Source organism: Anopheles stephensi, chromosome 2, assembly GCF_013141755.1.
Source record: "Anopheles stephensi strain Indian chromosome 2, UCI_ANSTEP_V1.0, whole genome shotgun sequence".
Classification (NCBI taxonomy): domain Eukaryota; kingdom Metazoa; phylum Arthropoda; class Insecta; order Diptera; family Culicidae; genus Anopheles; species Anopheles stephensi.
In genome coordinates, this window is record NC_050202.1 from 39,285,250 (window position 1) to 39,308,446 (window position 23,197).

Sequence of the window (23,197 nt, forward strand, 5' to 3'; positions counted from 1 at the left end):
ACGCTTTGTAATGTCGCATCGTCGAACTTACCTCATCCGGGTCGGTCAGTTTAAATTCCCACTCGTCGCCGGTCCACGAGATGAAGCTCTGGCAGGTTTTGTCCGTGAGCAGCTCGAGCAGAAACTGCCACAGCTGGATTGGGCCGCTGCCGGTAAAGCACGGTGCACCGCCCTGCGCTCCGTACGAGCCGAGCATCGTCTTGTCGAAGCCCATCGTTGTGCCCATGTAGGCCGGATGCTGAAAGTCTAGCAGGGGATGTGGTGCACCCGCGTGCGGATGCTGCCCGGGATGGTGTAAGCTCCACGGATCGACCACGTGCCCGCCGAGCAAGTCTCCGTTGTTGTTGTTGTTGTTGTTGCCACTGCCGTTGCCACCGCCCGTTGGACCCCCGGGAGCCCCGTTGCCGGACGCGGCCGAACTCTGGGGCGAGGTCGTATTACTGGGTACGGTCTGGAACGGTGGGGTGTCGTACGGTGAGCCGTACTCAGGATAGCCACTACTGTCCGTGTGGTGAGCGGCCTGGTGATGGCTGGCAGGATGGTGGTGCGCATGGTGATGCGGGTGATGGTGGGGGTGGTGATGATTGTGTTGTTGTTGTTGCTGCTGCTGCTGCTGCTGTTGCTGTTGCTGCTGCTGTTGGGCATGTTGTTGGTGGTGTTGTTGCTGCTGTGCATGTTGGTTGCCAGACCCACCGCCTCCTCCCCCTCCGCCACCACCACCACCGCCACCACCTGTACCACCGGAGCTGCTGCTGTGGTGGTGCGGCTGATGGTAGCGCCCCCCTCGGCTGGTGTAGGGACCCGATTTGTAGTGCGGTGGCATGTACTTCTGCTCCATCTGGATGGCTGAGTAAAACTCGGGACTGTTTTCGAGGTAGCCGTGCGACGACGTTTGGGTTTCCGGTGCCGGCAGCGAATGGTATTGATCCTGCTCGTCGTAGTGTGCCGGTACCACGCCATAGTTCTGGAAAGCAAGAACGATAGCGTTGGTCAGAGAGGGTTTGCGCTCGGGAAAAGGGTCACTTCTGAAGCACGAATAGCTTACCGGGAGATCATCAATGTTGATGAAACTGTTTGGCTCTTGCTCTTCCTTCATTGCACCACCGGACTGCTGGTGGTACAAGGAACTCGCAGTCCCTGGTCCGTTGCCACCACTGAGCGGGCCCCTTGACCCAAGCGATGACAGGTAAGATGTCATGGAGGATGTACTACTGCTGCCGTTCGTGCTACCGTTCGGTACGTTGCCTCCACTCGACGGTATTAGAGGCGGTGGTGGTGAACGGTCACTTGTACTGCGATCATGTACCGATCCGTAGGCTGTTTTGGAGAGGTGAGATAAAGAGAGAGAGAGAGAGAGAGAGAGAGAGAGAGAGAGAGATGGATAAGTATTAAACCATTATATTGAATGAGCTTCTCTATGCACAATGCGTCATCTAGCCGAACAATCCCACCCAAACAGTAAAGATCACCAACGCTAATAGCCAATAGCAATATCTTGAAACCTTTCGATCATCATTCTTGTTTAATGCAACCAACCAACCAATAAAATAATCCAATACCAAATACCAATAATGCACAAAGCACGTGTGATCGTAGTACGGGGTGTAGTTTTTGTTTTGTTTTTTTCTTTAATAACACTTCCGTTTCCGTTGCAACGATGCACGTGCACGTGAAGATATTATTTTCCATATTTCTCGTTCCATGCAGTGAACGAACGTACGTGGAAGGGATCGACGAGGGCTAAACAAACTGTGTCTCATGTGGGTTCTTCTGCTTCCGATTGTTTGATTCGTTTGATCGACAGCAGCGACAGCAAGCAGCAACAATGCGGAATAGGAGGAGTAGGCCGAGGTCCTTTTGATGATCCTGCCCTCGCTCCCATCTCCCTTTGAGATGTTCTGCTGTAATGGCATAATGGTCCATTATGTTGCATTGTGTTTGAGAAGATGTAAGAAAAAAAGAATCTTCCATTTCTACCGCCGTACGGCAACAACAGCAAAAAGATCATCCACTCGTTCGCTGTAGAAAAAACCAATAAAGTGTTGTAGGTATTTATACAAACACACACGCACACACAGGCACCCACAAAAGAAGTGAATGGTTTTACGGGAAGTTTAGTTTCCGTTTCCGGACCAATCTCTGCGCTCTGCCTCGAGCGTCAACTAACCTTTCCTTCCTTTTCCCGCGACACCCGAAGCATGTCCATTTCTTTGCCTCCCCACTGACACTAATTTGATATTCTTGGCATTTGTTTATTGATGTCGTTTTGATCGAACAACTCTAGCACAGCCAGCCAGGCCGTGAATAGTGCGATCGAGATCGGGGCTGGGGAGAAGCGGACATTGAAAAAAAAAAAAAGAAAAAACTGTGGAGACGGTAGTGTGATCATCACCATCACCATCATCACCATCATCATAATCATCATTGTGATCGTTTCGCTGAAGGTACCTATGCAAATCTAAAAATATAGAAACGATCCTCTTTGTGGTCCTGCTGATCGCTCGAAACTTCGAGTACGCATGCCGATTCAGAACTCCCCCTATACTTGCTTTATTAATATGTTCGCCTCGATCCTCCGAAGCGCGCGCGCACCGCGCTTGTGTTTATGTTAATGGGTGCGTTTAAGGTGCTTGAGTTGCGCCGGTAGCTGTTCCGCAGCGAAGCACCAAACATGATCGCGTGTAACGACTCCAGAACGTGGCGGCACGTGCCTGACGAGTGCAAGTGAAGAGAGCCTCACTTTCATCCACACGCCATGGCTGGTGGGTCAATGAAACAATGGTCAAGAAAAGCCATTTCCCTCGGGTGTCGACTGGCTTGCTTGTTCTTTCGAGCTGCCCCAAACACGCCGACACAACACAAATAATCTAACCGACCGATATTGGCTCTTGCGTTAATCTCTCCCGTGCAGCACATCCGGTGAAAGGTAAACCGGCCGGATATCGGGTCGGCAAGGGAAAACATACGAAAAACTACGAAAGTCTAAAATTGAACTACCGCGCGAACCAACCTAACCGAACCCCATAACCGGAAACATCGATCGAATCGGATGTTTATTGACATCTCGTCGTTGCACATTCTCGGGAAATTGGGTTCGAGATCGGTCGGAAAGGAGGAAAAAGTGAATGTGGAAATTATGTTTATTTGCCGTCGTGTCGTGTCTTTAACCCCCTCCCATCAATCAATCGCGTTCGCGGTGCGTTCGAATAATGGGCGGATTTCGGTACCCAATCGTAACAAAGGGTCAGCGTGCGCCACTGCCGTTGCCGACGATCGACGATGTACGCATGACAGGTGCGGGATGTTTGGTTTGGGCCGAATCCTGCCGAATGAATGGAAAGGGCGTCCTGTGCAAACGGTTTGTCCCTCTTAAGACTGTTCTCTCCAGCGTCCCAGCATCAGGGTTGTGGTTTGCTTGGGCGAAAAAAAAGAGCCCTTACCAGGCAATCAAATCTCAGTCAGCTTCCACGCTTCCAGTTGGGAAGGCTTTTTAAAGTTCGTTTTCGAAGCACCCATCAACAGGTCTTACCGAGGAGGGCCTCTCTCTCCTCGCCGGGTGGAGAGAACCGGAGCCATAATAACAGACCACAGGCCTGAAGTGTTTACTGAGCATGCTTGTTTGCACTTGTGCCTTTTTGCCTTTATGAATGGGCTGGCATCTTTGAACATGAACCGGCGGCCGTGTTCGTTCATTCATAAAATTGCTCTTCCGCCTGTTTGGACACTGATGTGTTATTATGCGCCGTAGCGAGCATGTGCTTTTGAAAAGTACCGAAACATTTAGTGCAAATATTGACAGAAGTGTACAGATCGGGAAAACAAAGTGTTTGCCGGTACCTCCTTTGTTGGCCTGTTACAATACTTTCTGTACGGAGGACTCATGGCTGCTTTTAGGCTGTGAAACACATAAAAATATAACTTCTATCTTCAGTCTTGTCATCGGCCAGGCTTTCCCTAGCGGGCTTGGGTCCTACAAAACAAACCAATTTGTCCAGAACCCAATATTCATCCCGAACGGTCACGGGCCCAGTACGCATTCATCCGAAACGAGTGCCATCCACTCGGCGACAGAGTGTGCGCGCGAGATAAATTTTCGAACATGGGGCACTCAGTGAACGCTCTCCCGATTTGTGAGCTTGAAGCCACGCCTACTTGCTGTGGTGTATCTTCGAAAATGGAAAAGCCACACTATGGGCTCGCAAACAGCAACGCTGTGGTGGAATGTATCGTTCTGCACAGTAAAGTGTAAAACAAACCCCCTAACCTTGGAGGAGCGCAGAATTTATCACACCGGACCTTAAGCTGAACAATGTCGGCGGGTTATTTTCTCAGGACTGCTTTGATTGAGCTTGACAAAACCAAAAATTGACATTGAAAACAACAGTCTGTGGCTTTGAGACGAACGACGATTAATGAATGCTGGCGCGCTGCAATTGACGACCTTCCAAATGTTTGTCATAATTCCATCCGTTTTCATTGACGTTAATAGCCAGAAATTAAGCATAACGAGTTCTGGTTCCCATCAAGTTACGCAGGTTAGAGTTTCATAATTTTTGCTTGTCTTATCATCGCTAGTCAACCAATCGATACGGTTTAATGTTAAACATTTTTATAAAAAAGTATTTAAAACAGTATCTTTAACAACTTTTTTTTACTGTCAAAATTCATCTCGTCCTCACTTGTGTTCATTGATTTAATGATTGATGCAGTCACAGCAAAGGCTATCGAGCCAAGTGTTTAAGGCCTCGACGATAGCATGCAAAGTGTGTAATTATAAATGTTATCGCCCTTTTTAATCGGTCAGTTTCAGTATGCTATTTCCCACCATCTGCTTACAGCGCCTGCATAACTGCGTATGCGTCACACATGAATTCGCCGAGTGACATTTTAAATCGCATCTTCAAAACGCCAATGAAGTGTGTGTGGTGGTTCCCTGACGCTGAATTCAGTGTTAAGCTGCAAGCCTGCTTCGAACCTGCCCAGAACGGCAAAACGTAGCAGATAGTTGGCAAAGGCAAAATTGCAAAACTGCAAACGCAATAGAAAGCGAAAAAGGATGAATGAAAACCGAACAACCAACGCAATAAAAAAACAAAAAGAATTGTACGCTCGTACGAGAGGACGAAACGAGGACTATAGAGAGTGATGAAAACAATGAGAAAAAAATTGCAGAAAAAGCACAAGAAGCAGGAGGATCATTAGTCGGTACCGTTTGTGTGTGGGAATTTTCTGCATCGAGCGCAGTTGCCTTTTTGCAGTGCGTCCCCGGTCCTCCCTCCGCGGGCTCCTCTCATCCTGCTTCCCTGTACGAGGTCGATCGGGCGATCGATGCACACCTGTTGCACTTCCGTTCCATTCACCGGATCCATAACATCCGGGCAGCGAATAGGGTGCGCAGCAAAATGACCGAGGGAATCGTGTGGCAAATGCATCGTGGGGGGATCGACCGACCGACCGACCGAACGGGTAGGCAGAGTTGAAGTCTCCTGTTGTTATGGTGTGGTGGTCGGTTTGACCGCGGAAAGGGAACAGGGGGACCTTCGAGCTCGAAGGCATTTGTGGCATTTGTGGGGTTGTTCCGAACGAGGTAATTCCTTGGAGACACTTTTTTAAGGTTTCGGCTCAAACTTGATCCATTGAGTTGAGAGGATGCTTCACCCATTCCCGTTAATCGTTCAGTGCAAACAAAACAAAAACAAAACAAATCACCTTAGGGATTAAAGGATGTGTCGACTGTTGAACTTTAAAAATAACACCCGTTTTGAAAATCAATATCCTGCCCCAGTCGAGCAATCGATAGAATTGCATCTCAATCCCGGTTCCGCGCGGGCGGGCGTGCCAGACAATATAAGGTAATCCACTTTCTTCCTTCGGCAAATACCAAACGACAATGCTCTTCGGTTGTGACAGTTGTGAGGTGAAATTCGTTGCTCGAACAGCAGAGACAGAGTGTCGCTCTAGCGAAGCTGCACCAGTAGTAAATCAGACCCGATCAGAACCCGGAGCACCGGAGATGAAATACAAATTTACCTCGAAACGGGAAAGCCAAAAAAGAAAACGCTCAGGTGCGTCATTTACCCATTCTTTAACGGTCGCCACCTTTGGACGTGTTATTTTCATTCGCTGATGGGGCCCCTCATATCCCGGGGGGTAAAACCCGGGGAATGCTCTCTCTCTCTCTCTCTCTCTCTCTCTCTCTCTCTCTCTCTCTCTCGCGTTTCCCTCACAGTTCCCGTCAGATACCGAGGTACAGGTAAGGAGGCCGGGAACTAAAGACCGGGATGTCGCGTCGGAAATTACACCGGAAACCGGAATTCAGCGGAATGAGGGCAGTGACACGCAACGCAACGCTACACGTGCATTCAGTACTACACTGTCGCCACACCACTGTGGAGCATTACACTCTAACCCTTGCACAAAAGGTCCTGGTTCTTAGCAATGTCTTGCTCTTAAGGTTAACAGATCTTGCTTTCCCGTATTCTTACAGCGATTTTACCACGAGAGGAAGATTTTTTTGCTTCCTTATCAAATACTTTGTAGGGCAACATTTCTTGTGCAAATAGTTTAGGTAGAAATGGTTTTAAAATGCATTGCAAGACAATCATGCGAAAGCGCGTAAATTGCCACGCAGCTGTGACTTTTATCGTGCGTCGTGCTAATACTTGATTGCCAAATTGCCCCGTTCTTCGATTGGCCAATTTTCCAAAACTCATCCAAGCTCAAATATGCTGACATTGAACGCATTACCACCGCCGCCGCCTCTTATCGTTGGTGTTTGGTTTTGAAAACCACTGTGACGATGATGATGAAGATGATGATGATAGTGATCGTCAATGACACCGTGATCAGAGGGGCAGAAAAGTTATGGATTTTTTCGTGAGTTGGTCAATGGGGAATGTTTTGCTGTCGACGAATTGTTGCACTTTACTGCAGTTATAAAACGATCGTCGTGTGTGAGGTCAACTCTCATTTTTTAGTACACACACACACACACACACAAACTCACGCAGAAAAAAAACACGCGCTTAACAAAATTGCGCAACTGCTCGACTTTATCGCATATTGAGCAGTTTGGGCGCGTGTGCCGTCGTCAGTGTTTCTTTTGCTTTTTTCGTCATTTCAATCTTTGCAAGGTAGTTGTATGAAGCTTGTGATAGCTGGCCCTTGGCTAATTCGTTTGGCGGTGGAAGATCATCCCTGCCTTAGCGCGTAAAGCAAGAGGTTTGTGTAATGAAATGAAGCGTTATTTGCCTCAACAACGCAAAGGCTGACTACAGGTTCGGGGCCAATCGGGCTGACAAACTGATCTTGTAAAAATGATGATCCTGGTGTTATGGTATTTTTTGTTTCGACAACCAGCAACCATCACTGTTTCGACCCAAAAACCGTTTCGAGCGTGTGGTTTTGTTCTGCTGCTGCATCAAGCAGTTCGTTCTAACCTGACGGATGGTTGGAGCCGTTGCTACTGCTGTTGCCACCGTCACCCGTGTGCTGGTGATGGTGCAAGTGATGCAGTTGGTAAAGATGCGACCCGGTGGAGGCTGGGTCCAGATCGATGTAGTAATTGGCAGGTAGCGAAGTCGAGCTTGTCGGCGATGTTGTCGTTGTCGTCGTGGTTCCTGCTGCCGCTGCAGCCGCAGCCGCTGCTGCAGCCGCTAGCAGTGACGAGGTCGGAGCATAGTCGGCCGCGTATGGCGAAACGTTATCACTTCCGTTCAGTGCTATATCGTAGCTTTGAAGCACCATCGTGGCGGTATCACTACGATCGGTGGATCGCACGCGTCCTGGTGCTCCCGATCCGCTGGTGGCTGGGTCCCGAACAGCCGAATATGTGGCCGCCGCGTTCGATGTGTTTCGGTTTCGGCTCGCAAGTGTATTACTATTATTATTGTTACTATCACTGACGGTCACGGCACTGGCGGTAGTGGGTGAATGACTGTCGCCATTAAAATAGCTGCCGCTGGTCGGATGGGTAATACTGCTCAGTAAGCTAAACTCCAGATCCTGCCCTAGGAGGTTTGTTTCGGTCTGTACGAGGTACTGGAGCTGCGGTTGATCATTGTGATCGTATTGGCGATGGGCACGGAAAGACGTAATGATGGTGCTGGTAGGGCTGGCCCGAGCACACGGCAAGATTGGTGTCAGAGAATTCGGTGAGATCGCTGGATGCGTAGCGGTTCGGTTTGACCGAGCATCCGGCACTATCCCGCTTTCCAAAGGATCTTCCAACTGATGGATGGATCCGGCAGCTTGAAGCTGCTCCTGCACTTGAGTACACACTTTGAAGCAGATCCAACCGATGCTTAAGTATCAGTGAAACACTATGCTTATTGATCGATTCACGATTCGCCACTGTTACACACCACTCAAAATTGCATACAGGTTTGCTTTTTCAATTCAAGATCACATCAAGTATCGCTTGATCACGCACGAAAATTTTCACATCCAAAAGCAGCACTAGCATCCAGAAACATTACGACAACCGCTGGGCACGATCAATAGGCATTTTGAAATTTTGCGACACTTTTTCTGAAGAGATTTCACATCTTTCACTCGTGTTAAGTACACCAGCCTCAGCACCACCAACAAGTAGCACAGCAACGCTCGGACTCACTCTCGGATTTGTTAAACACGCATCACGCACGCTTTTCGCTAAACAGAGCTGTACAGCAAACCATGCCGAGGACGCTTACTCGCTCATCTCACTGACGCACATCTCATCTCTCGCGCGGCCGACGAATGAATGAATGGAAATTCCACCTCTACCATCGTGCAGACGAGTTCATCGCGGCACAATGGGCAACGACCGTGCTCGCAGTGGGTCAAAATATGTGTCATGAATTATTGAGTTCCCAAGTGCGGGGTGAAGTGCGCCGTTCGTGGCGGTGCGTCGTTTTTTTGTTTTGAGGGTCCACTAATTTACATTTTCGTTGTTTTATTTGAAGCCTTGTGCCTGAACGTTTTGGATTTGAGTTTTGAAACACGTTTTAAGGGTGTGAGTGTTTCATTGACATTTTGCGATATTTATGGCGCACTATGCCGTGGTCGTTTTACTTTTTCTAGACGAAAATTTGCTCACTGTGCACGGCTGTCGTCAGCCAGAAAGCGAATGTGACGAGCAGAGGTACAGCCAGCAACAGCACATTACGTGACCATGTGAAGTAATTTTCGCTTCCAGCCGTTCGTTCGTTTTATTCCCAGGACATGTGCATCGGAACTGTACGATAGGGTAGGACAACACCACAACGGAGGGGTGCATTATCCCTTCTGTACTGTAGACACCCGCACATCGCATCCTTTTTTTTGCTTTCTCAGGGATCGTAGCTTCCAACATTCACACACACAGAAGAATTTATGTATGCGTTACACGACAGCCACCTGTCGCCGACCTCAAACGCGCCCGTACGCAGACACACGTAATGCAAATGCGAAAGGACTCGCCGCAGAGACATGTGTGAGACGGCGACGGTGGAGAGACGCGGGCGATCTCTTCTTGTGCTTTAATGCTCGTACGCTTGCTTTGGCCATGTTTCGCAGGCGTTCATTCAAACCGTCTACGATCGGACGCCACTTATGCGTGTGTGTGTGTGTGTTCGGTGTTGTTGTTGGTGATCTTTTTCAACGTGATTTCCGTTTTCTGTTATGCTTTTTTGTTATTCTCTCCCCCACTTTATGCTTCCGTTCTTTGCGGCAATTCCGTGGCGTTGTTGGTTGTTTTACATACACGGCCCCGACGAGTAGTGGTGGTTAGTAGTGAAATTTGATGTCCCTATTTGATTAGGTTTCTTGGCTACCTTCTGCATCTTAACAACGGCTATGCTTGGAGGACCCTTGTTCATCCTTCGTTTTCGGCGTTTGTGTGTCAGAAGCAGCAAATTTACAAAATTCTCTCAACTCTCAGGATGCGCGGTGTGCGCTTATGGGATCCTACAGCTACGGATCATAAAGAATTGGGAAGGATATACGTGTATGTACACGGGTCTCGCACCACGCGATGCGCTACCGCTTAAGCGGGTTTTTGATTTTCTCACATCTCGCCAGACAACATGATACTTGAGAACAGTGGTCAAAAACATGAAACTCAAGAAAATGACAACATTCGTGTGAGGGTGCGATTTTAATGCTCTCTCCCGTCCTGTCTCCTGTTTCTTTTCTCCTCCATTGCCTGTCTGCGCTGCTATTAGCAGCCAGAGCATTAGAAAAGCCGAACAAATAAGCGAAGAACGAAGGCTCGCAAAAGGACACCAAGTGTTGTTGTCCCATTGACTTGGGATAGTATCTTGTTTAACGATCCCACGCATCCGCACGGCATGCAGAGAGAACCACGATCGGAAGGAAATGCACGAAAACCACAAGCAAGAGTGGTTGTTGGTGACGTCATTTCAAAAGCCCCCTATCCGATAATGCCAATCACAGGACACCAGCTCATCAAACAACAGGTCAGTCAGGTAGGGAGGGTAACATTCTTCAGCCGATGTTCAAAAAGATTCGCTTCCATGCACTTAGTGCGCCTAATCCGCTGGTGTTAGTCCCTCGAGTGGGTCTTATGGCACCTTGTTTGTTGGGCTGTTTTTTTTGCCAAAGGTTACACTGCTTAATGTTCCACTTTTCCATAATAGCCAGAGGATGCCATACGGAACCATCCCTATTTCTTTCACTTTTCTTGTGCGTCATTGGATATTGAGTTCTTTTAAAGTGTGTTTGTTGCAATCATACTTGTGTGTGCAGAAAAAAAACCCGGACAGACCCGTCGTACCCGGACAGACCGGAAATTGTGCGACAATAAGTCTCTGTAACGAAGCGCATCAGTGAGGACGTATGCTCTCTGCTGCTGATAAGGCTAGGGGCTCAATCAAAAGCCATTTCAATCAAAGTGATACGTTCGCTTGTCCTTTGCAACATAACCGTTGTGGAAAATATTTTAAATTCTTCAGGTGCGATGTGTCCGGATTTGGCACATTGAGGGTAGGAAGGATTTGCGTGTCTCTATGGTTGGCTTTTGACCTAGAGTCGACCCATTTTACATACGCTCCTACGTATCTCCTACGAATGAGTGATCTTTCCCTTCTGTTCAACTCTCCCACGATCTTAATCGTATCAAAATAGGGACCCGCTTGAATGCCACTGTTTTTTTTTTTTTTGTTGTTGTTGGGGACCCCGACAATGTAAAGGTGCATAATTTTTCACCGAATTAACAAACGAACATTTCCCATTAATTTTATGACATCAACCAGTCTCTTTGTCCTCGCAGATACGTTTGCGTGCGCATGTGGTTGTGGGCACAAAAAAGGGTACACGACCATCAGCGACCCTAGCGAACCTGGATAGCGCTATAAGTCATCATCGGACCCCAGTCCGCGGAGCCCAATATTCGGACTCCCCCGAATGACTTACGAGCAATGATGCGAGTTCATTTGGTCGCACACACCTAGGGCACACCTGTTTCCCAGCACTGCTCACGACATTAACAGCAGGATCACTCCCTCACGCCAAACACGATGTCTAATCTACGATCGTTAAGGGTGTGTGTGGAAGGATGGGAAGCAACGCAGTGGCAGCGCAAGGACCCCAGAGGTGCAGGAGGATCACTCAAGCGTTAAATGAATTTATATATATATATATATATATATATATATATATATGGGTGCAGACGAAGGAGCGAGAACCTTTTATTTTCGCCCTGCTCGCTCGCGTTGGCAAATGCCGCCGAATCGAACACCGAGCTGCGGGCGTTTATTATTATACTTAAGTGCGCTGCATTTCCATGCTCCCTCGTCCAATTGTGTGCCATTTCATTCGCTGTGAGAACAAACCTGACAATGCCGCTTACCAGGGCAGGGATATGGTTCTTCGCTTCTCGGGTGTGGTAAAAATGGATTCCATCGCCGGACCGTACGCATGCATCGGTAGTTCATGTCTTGATCATTCTCAACATTGGCACCTTTTTAACCTGTGTTGTCTGAGGACATCTTTCCCGGCAGCTCGGAGGCAATTTTAATTTAACATAAAACATTTCACAATCTCGACCACCGCTTCGGTAACGGGCAACGTAAAGCACGTCGAAAATTATTTAAAACGGTGTTGGTGATTTAGTATCTGTGTGTGATTGAGTGTGCGTGTGTGTCGGTTTTTTTTCGTTTCTCATTTTAGGTGATCTTCGCTCCGTATGACATTGATGCAGCGAAACGGCCACATCTCGTGCGCGCTAGACTTTTTCCCACGGTTTATTTTTAATTTGAATGCTAAAATGTGTTGCATTTATCTTGTTCTCCGGTTCCCCTCGTCAAAGTCGTCGACTCCTTCGCTCCTCGCTCTGCACACCTGGATAACGGTCGGATCTCTCGGGCGCGGGCAAAGTAATGTCCTGCCCGCGATACCCCTATTTATGTCGCGCCAACAGTTAATGCGCGGTGAACGGACAACCCTTCGCTTCGTGCAGCCAAGTGTCACACTAATAGTTATACCGCCCTGTCGTCCATTTGATGAATTCATGTTTTCATGCGGCTCTGCGCCTCTCGATCCCCACTTTCGATCAGCGTTGGGTGAATTTGACCCCATCGAAAGGCAAGAGTGAGAAAATGGTGACATTTTTTTAGCCATGGGCTTCTTTTTCGGCGGACTGATGACCGTTAGAAAAATCTTCTCTGTAGAACACAATGCTTCAAATTTGACAAAACGAGAGCTGGAGTTAGTGGAGTGTGGAAGTCAGATAAGATTTCTGCAAAGTGATGAATAAGCTGTTGCTAAAATAGCGAGTTTTAATTCGATCGCACTCTTTCCGGGCAACACAACACGGCCATTTGCCATTAGCCCCCGTAACGTAGAAGCGTGACACGGGCAGTCTCGGGGTTTTTATTTTTTATTTTCAAGATTCTCTCTTCTCGTCTAGCTTGTTGATTCTATCCCTATTTCCTTCTCCTGGGTTACTACCACCATTGAGGGTCAATTTCCGGTGCCGTTGACGCCCATGCGACCATTCCGAGGCAGGAAACAATAAAGACAGGAGATGGTAATCCAACACCACTGCCACCGTCTTTTCCTGTCCAAAATCGCTGCAGCCAGCCATCCAGCTAGCCAGCGAGCCAGGCACACAGTGGTGGCGTCACCCGTGGGCCCACTGATCGTCCGTCCCCCCTTTGCATTACATCTCCTTCTCTGCTCGGGTGAAGGGCAATCAAAATCTGAACCAACTGTGCTCGATTGGCGGAGACAAAAATCCAATCACTTTTCACTTTTCCTATCTTAGGGAAGCCGTAACCGGGTACTGGATACTCTTTCTCTGTCTAACGCGCAGACACTTTTCTTGTTTTCCTTTTGATCCTCCATACTTCCTTTGGACATGTTTTCTTTGCTTCTTTCTCTTTCCTTCTATCTCTCCGTTCATAGGAGGGCTCAGGCAACCGGATTGAGATGTGACCAATTAAATCAGTGCTTCCGGTGCAAAAATCGTTCCCCATTTAGAGCTCGAGCCGAGCTGCCGAACGGTTTGAGTGTGACAAAGCAGGTCATCATAATCGTAACCCAGCGGAAGTGACAGTGGAGAGCGAGAAGGGTTGCATAAAAAAAAGGAACGAAGGAACGGACTGCCACAAAAACAATATCAAGCATACGCACCCCTTTTTTCGACTTGGGATGGCTAAAGGTGGTGTCCGATTGTATGCCATCCGAATGCTAGCAGACACCGCAGTGCTACCGTTTCGTTTTGCGTTTTCGAGATATACGTTACACGATCCAGCAGGATCAACGAGTTTCTTGGGATTTGTATTGGTTCTTCTGGTTGAGGATGTGTTTCGGGAGCCATATTGCGAGTGCTAACTGAGACGACGCCATCCTCTAGAACTGTTTGAAACGGCAAGAACCATGTCGAATTTTAAAGACAAAAATTTTGTCCATTTTTGAACTAACTTCGGCAAGTTTCACCAAGATTAGAACGTTAAAACGTCTGCAGCAAATCCGTAATAATTGTCACTTATCGTGTGTTATTGATGCGTATTCTCGTACGCTTTGCTCACGTACCCTGCCAGCCATCCAACCAGCCAGTAGGAGCAGACATTTTGTCTTAAACTTTTTTTTCTGTTATAAACATTTCCCCATAAAATCGTACGCACTTCCGGTCCTCTCGCTTTCTCAGATTGGATCACACTCTGACCCGAAGGTGTTCCTTTCCCGGGTATAGCGGGCTTCGGGTCGTCTCTACCTTTTTCCACGGGCGGAAGTGAAACCAGATACCTAAGACCGGATGGTGCATCATAGATTTTCGATCTCTCTTTGTCTTGCGTTCTTTGCTGTTCTAGTGTTTCCTTTCCTCAGCCATCAGCTACAGCCCTTCGGCACCAGCAGCAGCAGCAGTTGTCCTGTTGTGTCGCTCGCTCGTTCGATGGCATGGAAGCGTATCATTGCGCTCATTTGAACACTTGCGCTAAAGTGGTTGACGATGGAACCATCCGAACAAACTTTGTCACTCGACGTCATACTCATGCTCGCGATGGCAACGAATGGTTAGATTGTTGGATTCAGGTTTAAAAAAATACCCGAGCTTAGAAGCCATTGTTTGGTTGTATTGCACGAAAAAACTAAAATGATCGGCACTTCCGCCAGCTGGGCCCAAACATTGGTCTAGCGCGCAAGGTTCGATACTCTGGCACGATGAGGACACGTGCGCTCCAAAGCTGGATGGCGCACGTGTTCATCATCTACGTTTGTGCATCCTTTTTGCGTTCAATTGAGAGCCACTTGCGAGCATGTAAGCCACTTGGGATAACGATGAAAGCGATATTTTCTTCAGGAGGATAATTACGGGGGTCCTTTTTGAGAGTTTGAGAAGAATGCGATTTACAAAGCGATCTGTATCTGCCTCACTGTCGTGCGATCGTTAAGTCTTCGATCGAATTCTAAAATACCATTTGAATGCTGTTGAAAGGCTTTCTTCCCAATAAACCACGTTCTCCTTACGAATCGGCTTAGTTATTATGCATGCGGGTCTTCGGGTCCATTTTCGGCGTGGTGGGAACAAACGGGGCCGAGAGCACACGATACTTAAAAAGCTGTATTTTTAATAAATGTGATCAGTTTTGCACACTCTCGCACACACGCTATCCAATCACATCCGGTGGCAGCCCCCTTGAGAGGAGGCCACGACGTCCGCCCGGGCAACGGTACCCACACTCACTCAAACGGTACCACACGAGCTGTTGCTGCTGCTGCCGGTCCGAAAGGAAACCACCGAAACGGTATCCCTCCTGCCCTGGCTGCACCGCAGCCGACCGCAACACACACACCGCCGCACTCGATTCATTTATCCATTTCATTCATGATGCTCGCCCGATGCCCCAAGCGCGCAAGAATCTGGTGATAGTGATTTAGTTTCATTTCCTTTCCCATGGATTGGCCGAGAAGGGTTGCTACTTTTCCCCTGGGCCGCCGTGACACACTATCAGCCAGTTTTTACGCTTTTCTCTCCTCTTCTTCTTGGCGCTCCGTACACAGGAAGAGGTAATAGGAATACGAAACTCCAAATAACAAAAAAAGCAAACTAGTTTCAGATGCAGATGATCAAGCAGATCCGGACAAAAAATCCGGCCGTGCGATCGGTGCTCGCCAAGCGACATATACGAAGATTTGCAAAATTAAAATAAAATGCTATATCGTACGATCTGATTTCGGAGTCGGTGTTTTGGGAGGGGTTTTTATAACATCCCAATCCCTGCCCGGGGGGGTTGGCGCTTATTCAGCGCCGCATTGGGAAAGCGCACATATGATGATTGCGCCAGCCATAACAGGTAGCGCATTTCCTTTTCGCAGCGGAAAGTCACCGCAGATTAATGTAGGCAGGGTGTCACTGCTGCTGCTGCTGCTGCTGCTGCTGCCACTAGCCGACTGGCCCCACTGATATGGTCCTACCCCCATGTGTAGTTGCATCAGCTTCCTTTTTGTGATCGTAAGCTTGGGATTGTGAACGAAAAAATGGCACCAGGGCGATGGGCTAAGGCTGGACCTGGAAGAATAGCCCAGACATGAACCGGGGGGCGGGATAAAACCTCGACTCGCCACGGCTCGCCACGGCTCGCCATTGAGCCACTTCCTTCGATCATTTGTAATCGCCAGTGTAGGAAATAGCTGATGCACTTTTCTGCATGTACACACCATCCCGGTGCGACCCCACCGCAAAACCGACATAAATCTTACGGCTCTCGGCCGCTCGCGTTGTTATCAAATCATTTAATCACTTAATAAACGACTAATTAAAGCCTTCGCGATATCAGGTGCGCAAATCGCAGGCTCGTATACAGCGCTTCAGTGGTGAGCGGTCGAAAAGAGCGTCGTTGTATGAAATCGGCTTTGAACAGCATTCGATGAAGCAGTGAAGGTTTTTATTATCTTAAGGCGACGCACCCTAAGCATACTTGGGGTTGGTTCCCTTCTTTGCTCTCCTTCACTCGTCTAGCAGAAAATCTCTTAAAACTTTGTGAAAAATGGTTCAAAATGTCAACGTACTAGAAACAAACAAATCCCAATATTCGTACACTTTAGCTGCATGCTCCGATGATGGCCACCACCATTGTACGGGGGATTTTCTTGTAAGACTCGGCCTAGCTAGACCGGTTTACACCGGACGTAACTACGTTGTTCGACATGATGTGTGGTTAAACATCCGGAAAATGGCTCACAAGAACCGACTGTAAACGAAGCGCAGGGGTTTGGTGTGCCTCGGGAGGCGAGAAAAGCGAGAACTCGATCATAACAAACGCTTCCCATCGTTGTTGTCCAAATCGATGCGTTGGACTGCTCACTCCACTCTACTACAGTTGGCGTCGGAACCGAATTATATCTTTAAAGAGAACAATTTTATGTGAATGATTGTTAAATGCAAAAATCAATTCTACATTTTGATAGGTTCTGCTAGCTGTTGCTGTGCGATTGTTGCTGTTCCCAAATGAAGGTACTTTCGCTTCGTCCGCTGTTATGTTTTGTTATGCTTTCTTTCGTCTTTCTTTTGTCTTCCATCGATTACGACCGCGGCCAGAGTGAACACGACCTATGATCTGCCTGCTATTCTTTAGCTTCTTTGATATGTTCCTTCTACACCACACGCTCGGGCCGTCGACTTGGAAGCCCCGATCGCTGGGGCCACCAACTTTATGCGGCGTTTAATTTCTAACATCCGCTCACTTGTGCGAGGGCTTTTTTCTTCCTATTCTTTGATCCCTTCCTTCGCAGGGCCACCAAAGAGCCCTGGGAGGACAAAAAAAAAAGACAAACCAAACGTTACGAACGCGGTACGATAGCGCAAAGATACGAAGAAGAGCAAACAATTTAATTGAATATTCATTACAGATAAAGCTTTCCGAGGGCGATTGCGCGAGCCAGCCCGCCCAGCTCAAACAGTTCGATTTGCGATTGTTCGCTTACGCATTCACGCAACATCAGCGCACGTCAAGGAGACGCGCTCGAAGGTGGACAAATCCAGAGCAGCAACTAGCAAGCAAGGCACGAGAACGTCTCTCGATAGCACTGTTAAGTTCTTATCGGGCCTGTGAAAACAAATACAGTATCGGCCAATTGAGCCGATGCGCCATTAGTGTTTTGTTTTGCTGTGCGACTTGTCTCACTGAAGATCTCGAAGAAAAACTCGACGTGTGAACAAATTTATCACGATCGCTAGAGTAAGATGAACGAAGTTAGTGTAGTGTGTGGTGGCATTAAGCTTATGCGTCTGTATGGCGTTGTTTCTAGAATGAGTTTTTTGTTTTGTATAACGAAGTGCAATTTGTAGGTAAGGCATCATATGATGCACAGGGAGCTATAAACGCCATGACACAGTTTCAGCATTATTCGCTTATTTGTCGAAGTGTCAAAAACGAAGTGGTATCCACCCTAAATACAGGCCTCTAATTGTGGGTACCATCGAACAAAGGGCCAAATCCATTTGGATTGAAATAATTCATCCTTTTCCTTTAATTATCGGTCCCCCAGAAGGGAAGAAGGATGCTGTACGTAAGCTCTCAACTTCATCTCGTTAGGAATTGAGGGGAGGGTGGGGGGCTTTCAATGCTTTCTCGCTTCCTTGACTCGCTTCGTTCGCTCGGTTCCAATGTGCCAACTTCGGACCTAAGTCGTTTGACTGCCGCTCTCCGGAAGTACGAACCGTTATGCACGCACACCGGCTAAACCACTAGCAGGCTTATGCGAAGGCCAAAGAAGGAAAAGAAGGCAGCAAAGAAGGAGTGAGTCAATTGATTAAGTCGCGCGCATCGTTGATGCATCGCTTCAAGTCGCTTACTTACTTCCCGTGACTTTCCGTGGCTCAGCTGGCCGAGTTGGTGCGGATGGCGCTTGGGAGCTGGCTGTTTATCCATGCACAGACACATTTATATTCAAATTGATATTGGCGGCAGCAGCAGTACAGCGTGTTTGTGCAGCCGTTTGGCCTTTTTTTTCATAAAGTCCTGACCGAAACCTGATCAAAGCTTTGTCGATGGTAACGATTCTGGTGTCTTCAAAATTGTATACAGATGATCACCACGAAGAGTAGTTTCAGAAGTACAACTGCAGTTAATATATCTTTATCCAAGGTATCTTTATCTGACCAACTTGTACGATAATTCATCATGTTGTTTTGATTGATAGGTTATGAAATGGTTCGAATCTTTTCCGGTACTCTATTAAATCTGAAAGCTGCTGACTACGGGAGGTAGTAGTTAGTCTGATCACGAGACGAGACTACCACTAATTGAAACAATTTATGTAAACTGGTGTGGTGAGGCTTTTACCATACGGTGAAAGATTTGTGCTAAGACGTTGGCGATGGTTGGTCACTGCACTGCAATTATGTAAATGCGCGGATAGAAGCAGCAATGACACTCTTCGAGATACTCTTCCTGCTCATTGTACACGAGGCCTCAAGTTCACTGAGTGTGCTGTCAAATCCTAAATTACGAAATAAGTTACATTTTATCGAGAAATTAGGATCATATAGCACAAATTGTAATATTGGAATAAACCGAAGAATAGCTGAAAGGCAATGAGGCTATTGTTTGATTACCATAGATAGTATTGTAATAAAAATGCAAATATTTTGCGTGTTCTCTGGTCCTGGCAGCTGCATCGAAGAAGTGTGTCCCGAACATTGGCGCAGCTGCCTCGCAAAGAACACATCGCATGTGCACCGGAAGTGTTGCCCGTGTCTTCAATGCAAGATCAAACTCCTCAAATGATAGGCCTACATTTAAATTAATTATTTCCATATTGATTAGGGTGATTCTGTGCGACAAGAATATCCATTTGAAGTATACCACAGGAACCGTGTTGAATGTCTCGAAACATTTATTTCTGGTCGACGGCGCTGATGACTGTAGAAAACTGCAACGTAGGTTGCAAAACAGCAGATCATCGGTGCGATTAGCAGAGCAGAGCTCAACGCCGCTACAAACAGCCGACACGAAGTGTAGAAGAGAAGCAAAAAAAAACACTTGTGATACAAAAAATGTATCTCTTTTTTTACGGCCCAAATGATTGCTAGAAAAAAGCGATTGATCAATCAGCGCGGTATGGTTGAGCCGATGGTTCGAATTTCAATCTTAATCCAAGCACCAGCAAGCACAGTCTCCACCAGCTGAACCAATCACAGCTCTAGCTCTTTGCGCATGGTTTTTAGAGTGGGAGAAAGCTTAAGCCAACTTTGGGGGGCTACGGGATTGTCTATTTGCAAAGGCGGGATATATGTTGTACATTCTCTTTTAACGATTCGCACCATACTCGCGCAGCGCAGGCGTCAAGTTGTCCCAACCGAAGCTCTCGCTTGTCTGGTTCGCAAACGTAGACGAACAGCAAAATATCATCCACCCGATCCTTGGTTGGAGTGTGATCGTGAACCGTGGCCCTCGCATAACAGAAAATCAAAATAATAACTAACATAAATCATAATCACACTTCGCAGTCACTCACACACACACACACCTGTCCGAGATGAACTGGACAGATTGAGGAACATATTTGGGTATTTTAAAAATAAAAGAAAAAAAACCATTAATTCCATTCGATATTTTATTCGACGTACTAGTCAACACTGGGCCGTTATTATGTAAGAGACGGTGTCTGGTGTCTTTCGAGCGCAAAATTTATGAAGCTACCTCGGTACAACCTTAACCCGTATTCCACGCCCCGGAGAATTTGCACTAGATTAGGCCTTTTTTGGGGTCTACGATGGTTTGTGCCGCTGGCGTTAAACGATGCGCCAACGCGATGGCTACGGTAGCCGACTACTAGCGCTTAAAAACACCTTAAAACCACGCAAGAAGGGTCTCGAGAGGGAAACTTTGAAACCATCTTGACATCTGGTGAGCTCGAAAGGAAAAGTTTCTGGCTTCCCTTTTTCCACGCAACTCTAAGCACAGACCATAACGAGGCGATGGTGAGAAAAGAAGAAAAGTGAGCCCATTCTGAAAAGATTGCTTCCTTAGTCATTTGACCAATGGATGCTCAGGGAATGCACTACACGTCATAGCGGACGAAATTTATTATCATAATTCATGAAGTCTTCAGGGTTAGTGGGTTGAGCGATAAAGAACCCCACTCGCGAACGCAAGGTTGAGATCGAAAGTTTAATTGTAAAGAAAAAACACAGGCTCATTGCGCTTTTCGGATTGCGAAGTCTGCTGAGCGTAGATTGAAATGGCCCACTTATCCTTCAAACCGTTTGCATTATTCATCAGCCACTGGTCACCTGCCGATAGGACATCTAGTGACTCATTTTAGTAGTCGATGGTGATGAGACTCTCTTTTGGTACCATGAGTAGTTGTTTGTGGGTGTGTTCGTTCTACAATCAAAAACCACAAAACACATCTACACACCCCAGCCTATGCGAACGCCCATAAACGGACTTTGTTCTTTGGCAACGGATTGCACGTGTGTGCATCATGAATTTCCTTTCACCTGACCTGCTAGTGTGCGTGACGACGGGGGTTTAGTTCTCTTTCAGTTTCAACACTGTTGCACTCCAGTGCGCCGCGCACGAGTACGATTCAGCCAGCCAGCCAGCCAGCCGGCGTAGGACGAGGTGGTATTGTTTTTGTTTTCATCTGAATACAAACTCACATCAACGGGCAGCGTGGATTGATCCACGGGGAAAATGGCACCAGGGTACGTACTAGCCAGAAACGGCCTGGTACACGCTGCTGTGTGAGTGTTAGGATGGATGCCAAGTTTGATAGTGGGTCCGAGAGTTGTCTGTAGGTCGTTGGGTCCGTTGCCGTTTGGAGCAGCATTAGCCTACATGTGCCACGGACCGGCAAGAAAGTGTGAGTCGTACATTTTGGGCCGGTCGCATGTACCAATGGACGCCAGAAACAAAAGAGCGGTACGGTGAACCGAAATGCACCGAAGGGTAACGACGATGACGCTGGTCGTTATTTTGTCCACGATCGCGTTTGTGCTCGCAACATTTTCTGACCGTTGATGGCTGGTCCGCCTTCACCTCGACACCGCAATATCCCCGGGTCGCTTTTGGGTATTCAAACATACCGACGCATAGCAGAGGACGCGTCCAAAGACTGTAACGTCAGCGCTGGGTTACCTTCCTGGTAGAGCTCTTTCTGAAGGGCGTTGACAATGACCAAAACTTGAAGCAACTCGGCATGAGTACTAGCCAAAACTTCAACAAACGAGAACCCTTTCATGCAAACGGGGCCCGTTGATCAACGAGTAATAATAGGATTCGTTCTTCCGTTGCGGTGTACAGCGAGATTCGCCGAGAGGACAATGGGAAAACGTGAAGCTTATGAACGAAGGACATTTATCCTTTGCGGTGCTACGAGATAGGATCCTTGCCATATTTGCTGCAGCGTTATAGGCGTGCTCATATGTATTCGCCAGCACATGAAACGCTTGTACAGGAGATCATGTTTTTATTTCGCGCAAACATGCTCGTCCAGGAAAAAAGGCGGATCATAATTGAATTATGTACCTTTTGATGTCGCTTTTTATTTAATCGTTTTACTTCGCAAACATAGCTTTTGTCCGTGGAAGTACGCCCCGAAGTGGAAGTACAGCCAGTAAGCAAATCAAAGAGACTGGGAGTGATCGATTGAAGTACAGGTTTGCTATAATTATGCTTAACGAAGGGTGCTAGGATAAAAAGAAGGTACAGCTTTAATTCGATTGTTGGTGCCCATCTCAAACTGAAACCACGGGGAATGAAAATTGGCAATCATAACAAATTTATGATAAAAGACAATGTATGATAGTCAAAGATGGCTCAACAAGATGCTTGCACATTATTTGGTGGACAAAGCCTAAAACACTTGCATTTCTGCTGTACATTTTAGCAAATTCTAACACCTGAAATTTGAGGCTAGACAACACATAAACTACAGACATGTAATTGAATCATCTTGTGTTTTCTGGTTGTGTATCAACCATCCTACGTACGATGATTGTAGCTGTTATGTTTTTGTCATTTCATTCATGCATTCAATTCAATCAACGGCGAACGGCCACGCGTTTCCACTCATTCATTTATTCCCGTTCATTCATTCGCTCCATTCGTCGGATCTTGCGAGTGGCGCGGATCACGGCCGACGGTTCCATGTGTTGTGTATGATGAAGCTGGTTGCTACAAGTTTGAATGAGGTAAGATGTGAGGCAGCACGAGCAGCATGAGCTAGCGGCGGTGTGGTAGTGGTGTACACGCGAAACGAACTATGTAATCAGCGATCACCAACAGCCTCCATTACCATTGACACTCATCATCTCATACGACGAACGAGCGAGAGAACCACATACCTATACAAGTAGAACTTGACCAGCGTCCGAAGCACTTATTGGAATATGTGGTCGGGAACTACGGATGAGCTAGAAATAGGCTGTTTGTTTGACATTCTACTAATCATTTAAAAATTGTAGAATATCTACAATATTTGGAATATTCGGGTTTGACGCATCCGCATCGCATTGGAAGGATGTTGTTTCGATGGTGCCCAACACGTTGCGTCGCGCTGAGAGGCGACGATCGCGTCAAAATCCCACCAGCACACTAAATCAAAACGTGTTGTGTATGTATGCGTATGTATATGCTCACTGCTCTGCTCGTATTGGTAGACCTTCCCATCGGCGGGCCCAACGACAATTTATTCCATCTATCTCATTGTGTGTATATCCACAGCTTGGTTCCAGTGTCCACCAACACCGAAATATATGCAC

General features: G+C 47.3%; 1 protein-coding gene across 18 annotated transcripts in view; it reads right to left on the reverse strand.

Annotated features, from left to right (window-relative positions):
• The window catches only part of LOC118507821 (ETS-like protein pointed), an 85,257-nt gene that overhangs the window by 2,780 nt on the left and 59,280 nt on the right, over window positions 1–23,197 (reverse strand). For all 18 annotated transcript variants that reach the window (XR_004905714.1, XM_036046905.1, XM_036046902.1 and 15 more), the window contains 2 exons: window positions 1,046–1,317; window positions 32–964 (listed from right to left, as the gene is read on the reverse strand). Coding sequence is in view for 17 of the 18 variants with exons in the window: in XM_036046905.1 (XP_035902798.1) it covers window positions 32–964; window positions 1,046–1,317 (1,205 nt within the window). In the remaining variant the exon portion in view is untranslated. The remainder of the gene's footprint in view (window positions 1–31; window positions 965–1,045; window positions 1,318–23,197) is intronic.